The sequence below is a fragment of the Batrachochytrium dendrobatidis genome, assembly GCF_000203795.2.
Source record: "Batrachochytrium dendrobatidis JAM81 unplaced genomic scaffold BATDEscaffold_15, whole genome shotgun sequence".
NCBI lineage: Eukaryota > Fungi > Chytridiomycota > Chytridiomycetes > Rhizophydiales > Batrachochytrium > Batrachochytrium dendrobatidis.
Window position 1 is genome coordinate 446,616 of NW_006281113.1, and position 15,937 is coordinate 462,552.

At 39.4% G+C, this 15,937-nt stretch overlaps 6 protein-coding genes across 6 annotated transcripts; 2 read left to right on the forward strand and 4 right to left on the reverse strand.

Moving 5' to 3' along the window:
• Nucleotides 1-111: 111 nt before the first annotated feature.
• Nucleotides 112-1,746, reverse strand: BATDEDRAFT_91944 (uncharacterized protein). Its single transcript, XM_006682261.1, has 2 exons — nucleotides 1,190-1,746; nucleotides 112-1,035 (listed from the first exon to the last, which is right to left on the reverse strand). Exons 1-2 carry the CDS (start codon nucleotides 1,709-1,711, stop codon nucleotides 247-249), a joined length of 1,311 nt encoding a protein of 436 aa, XP_006682324.1. The 5' UTR covers nucleotides 1,712-1,746; the 3' UTR covers nucleotides 112-246.
• Nucleotides 1,747-2,031: 285 nt separating this feature from the next.
• Nucleotides 2,032-3,330, forward strand: BATDEDRAFT_91945 (nicotinamide-nucleotide adenylyltransferase; the record flags this gene model as incomplete). Its single annotated transcript, XM_006682216.1, has 1 exon — nucleotides 2,032-3,330. The coding sequence occupies one exon, from the start codon at nucleotides 2,032-2,034 to the stop codon at nucleotides 3,172-3,174; it is 1,143 nt and encodes a 380-aa protein (XP_006682279.1). The 3' UTR covers nucleotides 3,175-3,330.
• Nucleotides 3,331-3,915: 585 nt separating this feature from the next.
• On the reverse strand, nucleotides 3,916-4,818 carry BATDEDRAFT_27920 (uncharacterized protein; the record flags this gene model as incomplete). The annotated part of the gene is made up of 1 exon (XM_006682130.1): nucleotides 3,916-4,818. The coding sequence occupies one exon, from the start codon at nucleotides 4,816-4,818 to the stop codon at nucleotides 3,916-3,918; it is 903 nt and encodes a 300-aa protein (XP_006682193.1).
• Nucleotides 4,819-8,355: 3,537 nt separating this feature from the next.
• BATDEDRAFT_14326 (uncharacterized protein) lies at nucleotides 8,356-8,985 on the forward strand (the record flags this gene model as incomplete). The annotated part of the gene is made up of 1 exon (XM_006682073.1): nucleotides 8,356-8,985. A coding segment is annotated over one exon (630 nt), but the record flags the coding sequence as incomplete, so codon positions are not given.
• A 2,996-nt stretch (nucleotides 8,986-11,981) lies between these two features.
• On the reverse strand, nucleotides 11,982-12,374 carry BATDEDRAFT_91982 (uncharacterized protein; the record flags this gene model as incomplete). The annotated part of the gene is made up of 1 exon (XM_006682262.1): nucleotides 11,982-12,374. The coding sequence occupies one exon, from the start codon at nucleotides 12,372-12,374 to the stop codon at nucleotides 11,982-11,984; it is 393 nt and encodes a 130-aa protein (XP_006682325.1).
• A 1,533-nt stretch (nucleotides 12,375-13,907) lies between these two features.
• On the reverse strand, nucleotides 13,908-15,296 carry BATDEDRAFT_27923 (uncharacterized protein; the record flags this gene model as incomplete). Its single annotated transcript, XM_006682131.1, has 1 exon — nucleotides 13,908-15,296. The coding sequence occupies one exon, from the start codon at nucleotides 15,294-15,296 to the stop codon at nucleotides 13,908-13,910; it is 1,389 nt and encodes a 462-aa protein (XP_006682194.1).
• Nucleotides 15,297-15,937: the final 641 nt, after the last annotated feature.

Consider the following 15,937-nt stretch of genomic DNA (forward strand, 5'->3'; position numbering starts at 1 on the left):
TCGGTGCCAATCTTATTCAACATTGCTTTAGGAACTCAGTTTACTGATCTTGATGCTCATTCTTGAACAAAGAAGCAAAATAGTCTACAAGATAAATATAAAAGTTGTGTTACGTGAATATGGCTGTAAATCTTCAGCATGCCCATGGATTTTATTTCAAAAAACATCAAGCCTGTTTCTTAAAATAAGATGAAAGAGTATAATGACCAATCCAACATCTAGTAAAGGCTTACTACAATATTAGCGTTATTTTTTTCCACCCTTGAACGATGCTGGTCTAGTTTTTTTGGACACGCCTCCTTTTTTACCACCAGAAAACTTCTTGCTACCAGGCTTCATCTTGCGCAGCGTAGATTCATTAAAATCTTCTAGACTCTCTGAACTGTTACGCTTGGCATTTCGTTTGGGACCACCAAACCCAAACTTTTTGTTTTTAAAATCACGCTTGCCTGCTCTGTTTTTATCGCCATCATGTTTACTAGGTCGATCAATTTCAATGCCAAAATCATTGTCTGCACCAGCGTCAGTTCCAGCACGATGACCGCTAGAATGGCGTTTAGTGGAATGGTCTTTCTTGTCATCATCAAGGTCGGTCAACATGCCTCTTTTTTTGGCAATTTTGATCTTTTCCAATGCATTCTTTTTGATGCCATCACGCTCCATCTGCTTTTCGTGCTGAACCTTCTTTCCAAACTTTTTCAAATCACGCTGCTTCTTTGCTCGTTCAGATGCCTTGATACCCTCCGCCTCTTCCACTAGACGTTGGCGAACACGATACATGTGCTGATCACTTTTGACCATCTCGGCGAAATAGTCTGAAGGACGAGAAAAGGGGATCTTGTACTGACTGCAAAGATCGCGAGCTGCTTTGGCTGCTTCAAGAGATTGTTTGTAAATTGCCAATTCTCGTTCTAGATCGTTGTTGACATCGGGAACATCATCGCTTGTTGCAGTCTGGGATGTAATGGTTTGAGTTTCATGCCATGAAAGACAAGAACCGTGCTTAATATCATCGAGTCTAGCCAATAATGCTTCCTATAAATAGTAGCAAGTGAATTTAAAAAAAGTACACATATGGGGTATTCAGACAGGCCATTGGATCGCAACAATATACTCATTAGTGATGTTGATATGCATAGCAACAAGTTTGAATTTAAAAAGCAATCATATATTTAATAAACAGACCTACCTTTTTGTTGGCATACACCTTTTCAACAAGTGGTTCAGCATCCAATGGTGAAGGCTCAGGTTTCTGATGCTGCATCATTTCCAAATAAATCTCCATCTCACGTTCATCCTCCGAGTTCATTTCAATCCTTGTTTCCTCTGTTTCGTCATCATCCATGATATCATCAGTGGTTGGTTTGTCGTCTGACTCGGTACGATCTTTATTACTCGACTTTTCAGTCATGTCATTTTTTTTAACAGAAGCCTTTTTTGCACTAGCCAATTGAGCAGTCTGCTTTCGTTTCTTTCCAGAACCAGAACCAGAACCAGAAAGTGTATTAGGTACATTATCATCTTGCATCATCTGTGCAACGTCATCATCCATTTCAATCGCTTGAGACTCGATAAACGAACCAATATCAAACTCGGCATTGGATGGAATGAGTTCGGGTGCCGGTTTTGATGCTGGCCCACCAGTTCTTTTAAGCATCTGTTGCTTATGTTGGCTCTTTGTACGCATCTGTCTCTGCTGTGTCTTTCCCATGATGTGTTTTTTGATGGTGGCAGCTAGCAGATGCAATCGGCTTGCAAGGCTTAATAGAATATTTTTAAAGCAAGATTTCGTGTTTTTTTTCTCGAGTAATAAAGTGTGAAAAGTGAATTAAAATCACGTGGTATGTCAGTAACAACTGGAATTTCAGCTGGCTACAGTTGGCTTGGCAACAACTTTGCAGTACTGAAGAACAGTGCGTAGCTTTCTAAAAAGCCAGTCGGATAGTTATGTTACGACGATCATTGGAATAGGAGCGAGCGGTAGACTTTCTATTAAAATAAACCCAATAGTTGTGGCATTGGGTTGATTAAATGTCAAGCGCCAGTCTTGACTACTTTTACTGGAAACTGAAGATGCCTCGACGGATATTGGAGAGGCATTTGGCTGACCCTGTAGCCGGTACTGCTAATACCAGTACTTGTACTACGCAGCATGCATCTGACCAACCTTTTGTCAAGATCTTGTACCCTTCGAAACACCTGCCCAAGGACACCACTTCCATGCTGGTGTTGGATTCCTCGTTCAATCCTCCTACAAAGGCCCATTTGAATCTCATGGTGCATACTTTGAATACTCTTGTTGGTCCGTCTGTACAGTTTGACTGCTGTTTAATGCTTTTATCAACAGTTAATATGGACAAACCCTTTGTTGCACCGATAACATCTCAAGAACCACAAAGTGTAGATCTGTCTGCTGCCACATTGTCACCATCGACTCCAGTCCTTGACCGACTTGAAATGATGTGTAGTTTGATAGAGAGTATTCCATGTATTCCTGCCTGTCATGTTGGGCTAACCAATCAGGCTAGTTTTATTGATAAGCTTGCTGCCATTCAGTCTTCATGGCCATCTATTACTACTGTGTACTTTATCATGGGATGCGATACGCTCAAGAGGTTCTTTGATACTAAGTACTATCAGTCACTAGTTCCTTTGTATCCATTAGGAGTGTCAAACGATTCGGTCCAATCCAAAGAGCCAGATCAGACTTTGAATATCGACGGTTGTGTTGGCCAACTTCTTGCTCATCGGTTTTTTTATCAAGGTGGTCGTATCATCAGTGCAAGTCGTCCAATTCACTCCCCCGCCGCTGTGAATACAGAATGTGCTGATCACACTGCTGTGATACACACATCGGATGTCATCGCATCTGCATTGAAAACAGGAACGCTTCTTCCTTTGTGTCAATCCAGCATTATCGAATTGGTAGGATGGTCAGTCCCAGAAAGCGATGCATCGACCAAACCGCTATTGGATCTTATTTCCAGTTCTCATGTTCGAGACCTATTTGCACACTATTGGTCCATTCCATCAAACAGTGGTTTACTCGATCAACCTGTTCCACAGGTCGCCATCTCACGCTCCTATGAAGATAACTTGATTGCAAAGCTTAAGCATTTGATTGATGAGACTATATTTGAATATATTGTTGATCATCACCTGTACTGTCCATAGCTGTTGGAAGATTCTAATCTAGCTAGAATTCAGACGTGAGTACCCAAACTATACATTCAGTTCCACAAGTCTGAGTTTGATCTAATTAGACTACAAAATCATGACTCACAAGTGACAAAAAGGGATGAGAATGAAGAAATGAAAGAATATCACAATATCTTCATGTTTTGAAACTATTTCGATAGCACCAAGCAGGTTGTTGTAGCTTTTCAAAATGAGAATGATCTGTAACATTGCACGGTTGATTTAGATTAGCATGGACTGTATACAGATGGAAGATTGAAAATCGTGTCAACAAGAACGAGTGACGTTGCCTTGTATTGAATCGAGTGGGTCAGCAAACTGGCCGTGTCAACAGATTGGATTGCCGCGACACATGAAATACGATCCATGTTCCCGTCACTCAAATCAACAATCTATCAATATGTACAAAACACCCAACGAAAACCAAACATGGTATCAAGTGACATGTATTCAAACATCTCCAAAAACATGATACAATGGTTGATGACAATTCTTCATTTATCTCTTCATTCTCATAATTTGCTGCTAGCTGTGAGAGTGGACTAGCAATAGGGTGTAAACTGACCAACGCAACAGGAAAGTTTCGAGTAAAGTCAATTCAAGTAACGACATGTACAAGCCAGTTTAATGATTTAAAACAGATGATAATTAAATTGTATTTACTATACACACCGCAATCAAGTCAGTAGTATCTGACAGCTATGGACCATCTTGAATCTATGGAGTCATACCATGACAGTCCAGTAGCGACAATGTCCGTAATGACGGAAGTTGTTGTCGTTGACAAGTATTATACATGTATAAAGGATGCGTTTGATTACAATGAGTTTTAGGTTTGAGCGGTTGTAATAAACATGGCAATGTGACAATATTGCGAGAGTGTCTTGTAGAGTTGACTGGTTGGAGAGATTTCAATCTCAACGGCAACGTAATAGGTTCAAACTCTGCAGAGTTGCCATCCTTTACCGGTTGAATACTAGCACAAGTCTGCAAGTGACCTAACTGCGATGTGTTCAGTGCTTGGCTATGCGGACTATGAACCGGAACTAATGCAATAGGATCTGAAATGGGTGTATTTATCCACATTAGATGGTCTGTGGTGGGACTATGATAGGTGGTTGACACGATGGAAGGAACCCTACGACCTTCATAGCCATCATCGCTATATCCGCTTTCCTGATCACTTCCGGTAGACAGAGCTAAATTTTCGCGCTGCAGACTAATGCTTGTAGTGTAGCGAGGGGTAAGGCACCGGTTTTTATCAATATGAATGCCGTGCTTGTAATCAAGCCCGGTTGGCTGAATTCGAATCTCCGCTTTAGAGTCTATTGTATAGGATGGACAGAAAGTCGTACTAGGTGTTGGCAAGGGCTCTTGCTGGTGTGGCGTGTTTTCAAGACCATACTGTTTGACTGCTCTGCATGAATTCATGATTCGGTACAACGGTGTCCGTTCTCGCTTACTCTGAATCTTGAATAAAGCAATCCGTAACCGCTTCCTAAGTTGTTTAGCTATTATGTGATAGTTTTTTTGCGAAAATGAACGATGCACATTCGAACTAGACGGAATGGTTTGATTGATCACAGATTGGGTTGGGGGTAAATTTGCCATGGCGTCCATTGTAAATGTCAATTTTAGTATATTTGATTGATGAAAAACCGCAAGATCAAAAAAGGAAATGAGCATGTATATAAATAGATGGCAAGTTTCAAGAAATAATGAGGCAATAAAATCTAGGCTTCGAGGGGAAGGGTGTTTTTTAAATTTGCTCTGCATAATCTGATTAAGCTGTAACGAGGGGCAAGTTCCATTCAAAGCGGCACAGGACTATTTTTAAAAATGATGTGCTGTTTGTACAAAAACAATTATTTTTGAATGACAGGCTGGTAAAGCTTATTGAGAAAAAGCAAGAAGCTAGATTATGTCAGTAACACCTGTAGCAGGATTAGATGTCGTACAAACAAATACGTGATCTATCCATGCATATGTAGCTGGTTGGTAACAGACGGCATTTATTACTTGTGTACACATGTTGTATAAGCGTGCACTTTAAAGTGGCAGTCTCGACAAATTGTGATAGGGTTAAATGATTGGGGCAAACATGAGGGGTAAAAATAGTCCGGACAATCTAACCCTGACTTATTGTTCAAGCAAACCATCTGTAATTCAAGAAGCTTCACCCGATACAAAGTCATTTTTTGAGGCCATGCATGGCAAGGCTAACCACGACTAATCATACTGTTGTAATGACCCAAAACGGTAAAGTTGATGGCTACGTATCTTGGCAATGAAAGCATATAACCAAAAACCCGCTATTTAGATAAAAATGCCTAGTGGTTTTACCATGGTTCTTGGCTTTTGATCTCCCTCGTGGTAAAACGAATGCTCACTGATGCGTATTTTTTCAGACATGTGCATTATACACGAATATATAGATGCCAAAACATTTGATGTTCAATGGATGAATCAAGCAATAAATAAATTGAGATGCGGTTAAGCGGAAAACAAACTTGCTTTGCAATGAGGGTAGTACATGTAGGCATACCTAGCTCATATAGTTTGGAAAGAGGTTTGCTATTTTGCCACTGTAATGACCACTCATAATTTAATAAATCCGCTATGTTATGATCGATTCCAGAATAAACAAAATGTAATCTATTTACAAATGATCATGTAAAACGGAGCATTTTTGTATTTATCTTGTGATGATTGCCTCTTGCTTCAAAACAAGCAATGTTTAAATGTTTGTTGCGTTTTCCGCTAGAAATTGGCTGCTTCAATTAACATTCTCAATTCTTGTTGAATAAACACCCACTATATGGTATGTACATGAACAAGCTATAGGTTTGGACTGAAATCATTTTTTTGAAGCTGTTTCTTTTCGTTTGGAATAACCGTATATTGTATGGTCAACAGGGTTGAACTCATTGCAATCCAAGTATTGAGGTTGTCAAATTTGTCTTTGTATTCTAAACTACTGGATACGTCCTGGTTCAAGAAAACAAAAATGGTATATTTCAGGAATGCAATTATAGATGCCAATTACCCAAAGACTAGTGTATTTCATCAAAGTTTAAACACAATTCCAACTAGTATATATTGCCAACAGTCGTTTTATAAGACTATTACAGACATCCTCGTTTGATATTTTATTTTATACGAAGATGGTTGTGATGTTTGTCTGAAATGTTGCTTAGTTTATTTTTGAGGTTGTTTAGACTCATTCTATCTACTATTCGATTGAGGTTCCAGGTGTATTGCGTAAGCATTTTTGTAGAATAGTGGAGCGGCTTGAAGTGACAGAAGCGCTGGATAAACCGAGTCCATTCCTACACAATAATGTGAATTTAAAGTAGTGTTTACCACGGCAATTGATCGGGACAATAGAGTATGCTTGATCGAAAGGAAATGGTATCAAAAACATCAACAATAGAAGAGTTGATTTATGCTATACAAGATTGCAAGCAAGAATTCAACGGAAACCGTATTGCTTAGTTGTATTAAGACTAACACGGTATTTTTCCATGCTCTGTAAACTATTATTTTTAAACCTGACAGCTGGTTATTCAAACTGAATCATAAGTGTATGTATTGGTATAGAACATGAAGCACAAGTAGATTGAATGTCATGACACTTGTATCAAACATTAAGGATGATTAGCGCGATGTGTTTGTTTTGAATGAATTACAAACCAGTTGATTTGTTGAATACAACTTTCAAATGACAGTAGAAAGCATCTTGAACACGAATCTAGTCTTAAACTACACATTCTGTAGTTTGACAAAGAGATTTGAATGAGTAATGCATGATAACTTTTTGAGAGTTGAATGGAATCCATTATAAGCGACACGCATGATAGCAGTGAATGATGTATTTTAACTCGACAAGGTGAAATTCAACTAGTTTGAAGTAGGTTTACATGAACTCTAACAACTGATAGAATGATTACAGAACAATCTGCAATGAATAGTGTTGCCGATCCTTTGACCACTCGGTCATTCACAACTCGCTCATTGACTGCTTTGTCATCTTCTATTGCCGATATCAAATTATTTTCCATGAACACTACAGAAGCCATTGCTGTTGATACCCAATCTGCACATCAACTGCCGTCCTCTTCATTATTTTCAACAGTTCATCGCTTACCCAGTTTGAATGTGCAGACTTCTGACTACATAATGGATAATCATGACAGCTCAGACGACTCTTCCGAGTCATTCATACCTCCATCACTGCAACAGTTTTTTACTCGCAAGAACCATCGACCGTCTTCTAAAACTCAGAATACTCTGTCAAAGGGATCAAACACTTCTGAAACTGAGTCGGACAGTCTGTCATTCACTTCAGGAAGCAGTCAATCTCCTGTCATCAGTAACACTTATTTTCTACCTCCAAGACCTTTGACTGGCAAGACAACTGGTCTTTACTTTCATCCTTCTACTCTTATGCACATTCAGCGTCTGCCAAACAATCATTCTCATCAGAAAGAACAACTATTTCAAATCGAACAGATGTTGGCTTCAGTTAAATGGCCTGCTGAAAAAAACTCGTCCAATTCATCAAATGTTGGTCGTCATCACACTAAAAACTCGTCTTCTGTTTCCACTGCTGCTCTAAATCTTAAGCATGCTGAAAGTACCGCTTATCCTCATTTAGAACAGAGTGTGTTGGTTTCCCCTCCAAAAGGTCATTCTTTTGCATCCTTATCTTCAGCTAGTGATTACAGAATGATTGGTAATGACGTCGATCATTCTCAATCTCGTGGTTATTCTGACCCAACTTTCGATATGCATCCCGAAACCCCTGCTCGTGTCGCTGACTCGTTCAAGGCTCTTTGTGATGCTGGATTTTTACCTCTGTGTCATCGTATTCCAAGTCGTTTTGCTGAACGATTCGAATTAGAGCAAGTTCACACTGCCACCCATTTGGATAACACGGCTAGAATTGCTGGTATGGTTGCAAAATCTTGTATATTCTGAATATCTCATATGACCATTACAATCACTTGTCATACTTGGTTTCCAATCTGATGTTATGATCCAACATTCAACCTCTGAACTTGTATATCCTGCTAATCACTTCAAATCTTGGTAGGATTAACCGACTTGCAGATGGATCGTTTGGAAGATCGTTATGAAGATACTTATTTATGCAAAATGACTCCTGCTGCTGCTGGATTCTCGTGTGGTGGTGCTATTGCTGCATGTGAATCTGTCTGGACTAACCAAGTCACTAATGCATTTGCTCTTGTTCGACCTCCAGGACATCATGCCGAGGCTCATCGTCCCATGGGATTCTGCTTTTACAATAATGTTGCCATTGCTACTCGTCGAATGAAGTCGGAATTTAACGTACAGCGCATTATGATTGTAGACTGGGACATTCATCACGGAAATGGCACACAGGCAGAGTTTTACGACGATCCAAATGTTCTCTTTATTTCAATCCATAGATTTGAAGATGGTCGGTTTTACCCCAACTATAGAGTGGCTGGTCCAGAATGGATTGGTGGAAAACAAGCCCGTGGACGCAACATCAACGTTGCTTGGCCATGCGCTGGGCTGGGTGATGCTGATTACATGCAAGTGTTTCGTGATTTGATTATGCCTATTGGCCAAGAGTTTGATCCAGATCTGGTTATTGTATCTGCTGGATTTGACGCTGCTCACGGCGATCCAATAGGCGAATGTCATGTCACTCCTGCTTGCTACTCTCAAATGACACATATGCTGAAATCACTGGCAAACGGGCGGTTGGTTTTAGTTCTCGAGGGTGGATATCATGTTCCCGTTGTCAAGACAAGTGTCGTGGCATGCATGGGTGTATTACTCGGACTCCCTCCTAATCCGATTTCTCCTGGTCCTCCTTGTAAAGCAGCCTTGCAAACTATTGCCGAGTTGAAATTGTATTTGGAACCTCACTGGAAGTGCATTCCAAAACTGTTTGATTCATCAAATCATCAACGCGAAGCTAAACTATTTGACACCACACAATTAGAAAAAGCAGATGCACCCACTAGCCTAGCTTTGACAAAAGCTTCTTTGGAAACTAAAAACACCAAGTTTCCTGTAACCATCATTTCTTCGTCATCATCAGCACTTTCCGTTTCATCAGGCTCATCCGTCTCGCCTGTAGCTCCTTCGCGTCCTTTTGCTGCAGTTGTACCTCCTGTCCGGACAGAACCTCCCACATTTTGGCAAGAAGCCATTCATCTTGTGCCCTTGAGTTTGTCTAAAGCCATAAAGATTTACGGCACAAAAGGTTATCACTCCACATCTGGGTTCCTGTTTGTGGTAATGCATACATACATGCCACCTTCCAAAGTATCAAAACGTGATCATCCACCCTATGACTTTTACGCTATTCAAGAGTTTGTCAGTGGGCTAATTAGTCACGGTCATCACATCATTGACATTGAGCTTCATTTGAATGAATCCGAGCTTAAAGGCGGCCAGAAAGATAAGGAAAAGGCTATCCGTAATATTTCACCCGAGGCCATTTCAATTTTGAACAAGAAAGCAATATCATCCAATGCTCTGTTTTTCATTGGAATTGACATTCCGATATCTGCCGTGGAATCATGCATTGAAGCCAGCTCTGCTCTTCAATGCAGTTTGCGGCATGTTGTTCTTGCAGGTCAATTCCACTCTTATATTGTTCAAGAGCACTTTAAGATTTTTTTAGTACGATGCTGTGATGTTTTCGTTCCTTCAGCACTAGCATTGGGCGAACTTGTTGCCAGCCCAACACATCAAACTCTTTCTGTCCCCAAACTATACTCTTGGGGATCACTCAATAGTCTATCCAATGAAATCATACACAAGTTTTCACGACTTGTATACTCATTTATTGCCACGGCGCTGACTATAAAATGCCAGTTGAGAATTAAGCGATTCATTGCCAATGGTGCTGACCTAAGCGGTCGTATTCCGTCTGGAAGTAATGCTAAAATGGTTTCCATTGTTCATCCTGAGCCACTTGAAAGACCACCTAAACGAAAAAATGCATCCAAATCTGGTGAAAATGGCGATTCTGCTGCAACCAATCGTGCTAATCAGTCTCAACCTCTAAAAAAGTCGCGTGTAGAAGATAAACGTGGCGAATCTAGCAAGAATGACTCTAATTCGTCTTTAACTGTTCAGAGTGACGCAGATCAGGATACAAATCAATCCAAGTCATTTCGACGTAGCAATTCATCAGAAACTCGATCAGCTATAGCTTTTAAGCCAAATAGTACGTACCCTTTAATGATACATCTTGATTCTGTTGAATCTTGAATACTTATATTTTTACTTGCTTTATACAACATATGTTTTATTATCACCATCATTGCCTATATCAACTGTATCAGATACAGCCACCAAGTCTTCCAGTGCCAATAGGCAGTCTGTATCAAGCATTATCAATGCATCACCAAGTCACTCCAAGGTATCACTATTTCTCCCAAAACAAAATCTAGACATATCGGCATATAAACCAGCATCACAGGAAACATTGGCCATGACTACGGAGAATAAACCAAAATCACTCGCACACTATTTGTCTAGTCTGCATGATGATTCCAAAAGTAAAGCGCGACCGAGTACTCCTGATTCAATTGACATCACTGACTTGACTGTTGATCTGAATCTGCCTGATCAAGATAGCTCCAAAGCAAACCTGACGACGCCTAGTAAAGTGCCCAACAAAACCAATGGTATTGCTGAATCACCCTCCAAACAGTCTAAACATTCAACTCGGGCCAATCAGGTTTCAGTTTCACCAAGTAAAGTGGTCAAATCGCCTGTTTCTAAAACAATCAAAGCCAACAATCAGGAAAAAAATGGTCTTGGTAAGACACATGGCATTGACTCTGGCACTGTAGCCCAACCTTCTTCACAACACCTAGTAGACGTATATGAGCCTAATGGTGTTGCCGGAGTAGCAATGTTGGATATAGACTTGGTTGATGTGTTTGGTCGCAGCATCGTCAACCCACTACCAACGGGATCCAATCTATTTAAAAAATCAGTCGATACAGCTGAGCAGAGTAAGTTGGTCGGCAATTCACCCAAGAGCAAGTTACGCGATAATGCTAGCAAAAATGTTTCTGTGCTCGATAGTTCTATAGATTTTGACAGGACTACTTTACCTCACTCTGAAGAAGCTTCTCCTTTAAACAACAAGTCGGTATCTAATGTAGCAGAGAATATTGATGATGAAATGGAAGCAAGTGACGATTTATTATTTCCAGCACTCAATGATGACAATGATGTCAATGTGATTGAATAGATTCAACAAAAGAGTCCAACTCGAGTGCTTGAATGCAGTAATTGCTGAGCTTTAAAGAATAGTATGATTATACTTGCAATGAAACGAAATAATCAGTCGCTGTTTTCTCCTGATTATGTCTGCCAAACAATATACTTTTTGGGGTTTTTGTTTGATATTCGGTTTTTGAAAACGAGTGATTCATACCGACTATACTGGAGTTTAACAATTGAAATTGTAACGAATTAAACTGCTTTTTAATTCTCTATCCATACTTTTATCGCTGTGTGCAACTTTTTACTACTAGTGTAGCATATCTGTTGACTTGATGGCTTGCATCAAATTTTCATTTCTCTGCAACTTACTCATTCATCCTTTTTGGACACTAATCACACCATCTAGCAAACACATTTCATTCCATTGGCTTTTAAAAAATTTCACCGGCATCTCATTTTCATTTAAAGATGAACTAGGATCGTCTAAATTCAAATTAGAAACTGTCAAAAAGCTAGATGTGCTGTCTGTAATCAAACTAGGAAGAATGGGGAGTAGAGCTAGATTTAGCACTTTTAATCGAGCTAGAAAGAGTTGACGTAGATACTATATATTCAGCACCTGTAATCGAGCTAGGAAGAATTGGAGTAGGAGTAGATTTTCCATTTATAATCGATTTAGGAAGAATGGAAATAGATTTAGATTTGGCACTTGCAATCGAGCTGGGAAGAATTGGAGTAGATGTAGATTTGACATTTATAGCTGGGCTAGAAAGAGTTGAAGTAGATATATATGCAACACTTGTAATTGAGCTAGGAAGAATTGGAGTAGCAGTAGATTGTCCATTTATAATCGATTTAGGAATAACTGGATTGGCGACTGTGACCGAGCAGACAGCCAGTATTGATGACAATGCGATTGTGAGTTTCATTGTATTGGTTTGGTTGAGCAGGTTGTAATGAATGTCATTCAACACGTCGGTTTTGAACTATATTTATATGTTATTGAATGAGCGAGATTAAAAGCATATTTCTTGAATGACCGTCCTAAGGAACTCGTGTTTCAGGGTCAGTGTTGGCTCAATGTCAAGATAGTTTTAAAGGGAGTTGCGTTTACACGACAATCTGCCGTTGAAACTGAGAGTTCAGATCAGGGCTGGATTTCAAGGATATGCTGTGTAGCAATATCATAGTGCGGCATGTATACTTGAATCACCACATAATAGTACACAAGCATTCTTGTTCATCTACACCATTGTCACGAAAACACATTTATTACCAACGCAGTAGTACGTGACATTATATTACACAATCAACCAGTATAAGATCACTGGATACACCACACGTTGGTGTTTACCACCGTGTATGTGTGGTGTATATTGGTTATAGTCCATGATATCAACAAGTTTATGCATACTACTTACTCCACACATATCAAACCAGTTTAGTGGTATACAAGTGTTGCAGTTTGACCAAATCACAATCATCCATATTATCGACTGTCCAACTCGTTGACATTCAAACCGTGTCATCACTAGTCACAATATAATGGTTGACTGGTTTGGTTGATTGACCTGACATATTGACACTTTGCAAACCTCGACTTGATTCATCAACTTGGATATTCATATAATATTGGGTTTGTATCATCACGTTGGACTCGTTATCAAACACCTTGATGTGTCCATGCAACACAAACTCGATATACACACATTAGTTACTGTTTGACATGAATGGGTCGATCATCAATACCAGACAATGCAACTGTATTAGTTGCATGATACAATCAATCATGGTTGGCTCATCACCATCAAATATCAAATGTTGATCACGTATACATTGATTTGTAATTGCATGGTCCGTTGATAATGCACACTATGATATGATTGGCAAGTTGTTGATTTGCAGTAATCAGATGTGCATCACCTGTAACATTGGATGCAATTGGCGAGTTGTAACCGCCAGTCAACAATCATCGATATGTTGGTGATTGTATTGACTACATGATTGGTATTGATTAGCTGTCATGATCGATTGGTGAGCAATACAATCCACATTGATTATGACGTGTCGCAACTAGTTGATATATGCAAACTCGACTGATAATCGAGTATATGTTGATGAGTAACTCTGTCACTGTTGGTTTGATTGGTCGTTGCTACCGCTTGTATATGCAGTGTATGTCTTGGTTGTGTGTAAAACCAATATTCCAATAATAAGAGGCATTTCAAGATAAATACGAGTGTTCATTCTACGTGAATACGGCTGTGACAAACAGTTTGTTCAAGGGAAATATAGATGGGATCAAAAGATTATGGTTTTATTGTAATAAGGGAATACAACCGAGTCATCACTACACGACTAAAATAGAATGAAATGGAATAAATAAATAGCTACTGCCTTTTAAACTTTACATGATGTGTTTTTACAAGTCTTTAGATATATTGTTGTATATTATGCACAAGTCAGGAACATAATTGCGCATCTAACCAATCTGAAATGTGATGATGGCCTTGATGAATTGCGCAAGTACGAACAATTGACCAGTCTATGCGCGGAGTGTGCTTGAATAAAACTTTGATGACTTCAAAATGGCCATGTGTTGCTGTCCAAACATACGCAGAAAGAGAGCAAGTTTGCCCTTGATCAATAAGAAACCCAACTACAAGTGCATGTCCATTTTTGGTTGCAATATCAATTGTATCGCGTTGACATGTTTGCTTGCTAGAAGCATACAGAAATCGGAGCACTTCAATATGACCATTGATAGCAGCAAGATCAACCGAACGCCCAAAATCAGTATCTGAAATAAATGTGACCAACCATTGTATAATATCAAGATTTCCAGATGCAGCAGCACACTCTATTACTGAAGCGTCCCATTTGATCCAAGGCATGTGCAGCTTGACCCACTGGAGAGTTTTAAAATATCCAGATTTGGCAGCCATTTCCAAAGAGTTGTCCAAAAACAATGCGCCGATATTACGACTGTGCAAGTACATGAGAAGTTCAAGATTCCCATATCGCACACAGTAACCCTGTAGATAATCGCATGCAGGTCTTGTAGTCAATCTGGTGTGTTCCAGAAGCCAAATCAAAACCTCGTTGAATTTCAGTCTTACACAATCTTCAATAGGACACGTTTGGACGACTTTAGGGTATTGAAGTACTAAATATTGGATTATTTCCAGGTGGTTATTTTGAACTGCACCTGCAATGGAAGGTATAATTTCAGCCTGAGTATTGCATAGTAAGATTACTGCAGGAAGATGGCCATGAGTTGCAGCAAGTTCGATGGCATCAATGATGTATAGTTGAGGTATACCCGAATTCAGAGTACGTTCGATTGAAAAAAGGTCACCAATTCCAGCTGCAATGACAAGCTGTTGTAGAATGAATTTCTCTGAAAATTGCCATGATGAATCAAGGTCAAGAGTCTTGAGGTATATATGAGCTGCACCGACGTTGGCTCGAGTGGCCAATTCAACTGAATGAAACCATTCAGTACGTCTTGCACGAGACATATTCTCTCCAAGAGTAAGTCCTGTTATGGCAGACCTGTTAAAGATTAACCTTTTGGATGTCCATACATGTTTGTGCATTCTCTCGGAATGTAAAAATATCAATTCCCATGTGAGTGTTATTGCTGGAAGTTTTGAGACCAAATGAACAGCATCGAATGCCAAACATTGAGCCCATAGCTGCGACAAAGTGGATGCAGAATATGGAGTTTCTAGTTGACCATGAATCAATTCTGTAAATACGCCTGCATATTTGTATATAATTCTACGAAGTTCAAAGGGTAAACTTGTAAGTTGCTGGTAAAGAGAGATATTTTTCATGGCCAAATGCATGGTTAATGAGAGTAGTTGAGGACTTGTAAAGCAGTTTGAGCAGCGATGAAGGGCAAGTTTTGTAGATATAAAAATGTGAGTTGTATTAATGAAGGAAAACACCCGAATTTACAAGATTGAATAAGTGTAGAATGGCAAATATCCAAGTTTGTATCTGCACTTGTTGAAGCATTCTCATTTGATTCAACAGTAAAATATAAAGTTTAGATACGAATACAACTAATTGATGAATCTAGAATATGATTAAATGATGAATATTCCAATAGTTTTGACAATTGAATTTAACCGGCTTGCTCAAACTGCTCTCGATATTCATTGTGTCGATACTCGCTAATCTTGATATTCATTTTTATCGATATTTATTAGTCTCGGTATGAATTGCTGCATATTATTCAGACTGGATACTTGACTAACCTTTTGGATTGACTTTTAGTTTCAACTGGAATGGAATCACAAACCTCGCAGCAGCCTAGACAAACCTCAGCAATGTCAAGTACACTTTCAAGTGCAGCAGCAGGAGGATCAGCACTACCAAATATATCGGTTGCTCCAGTTTCTGGACTTCAATTGCAGAATGCATTGCAACAACCTGCACCAACTCCATCTTCCACTAATCTTGGACTTGGTGGAAGTCTGGCTGC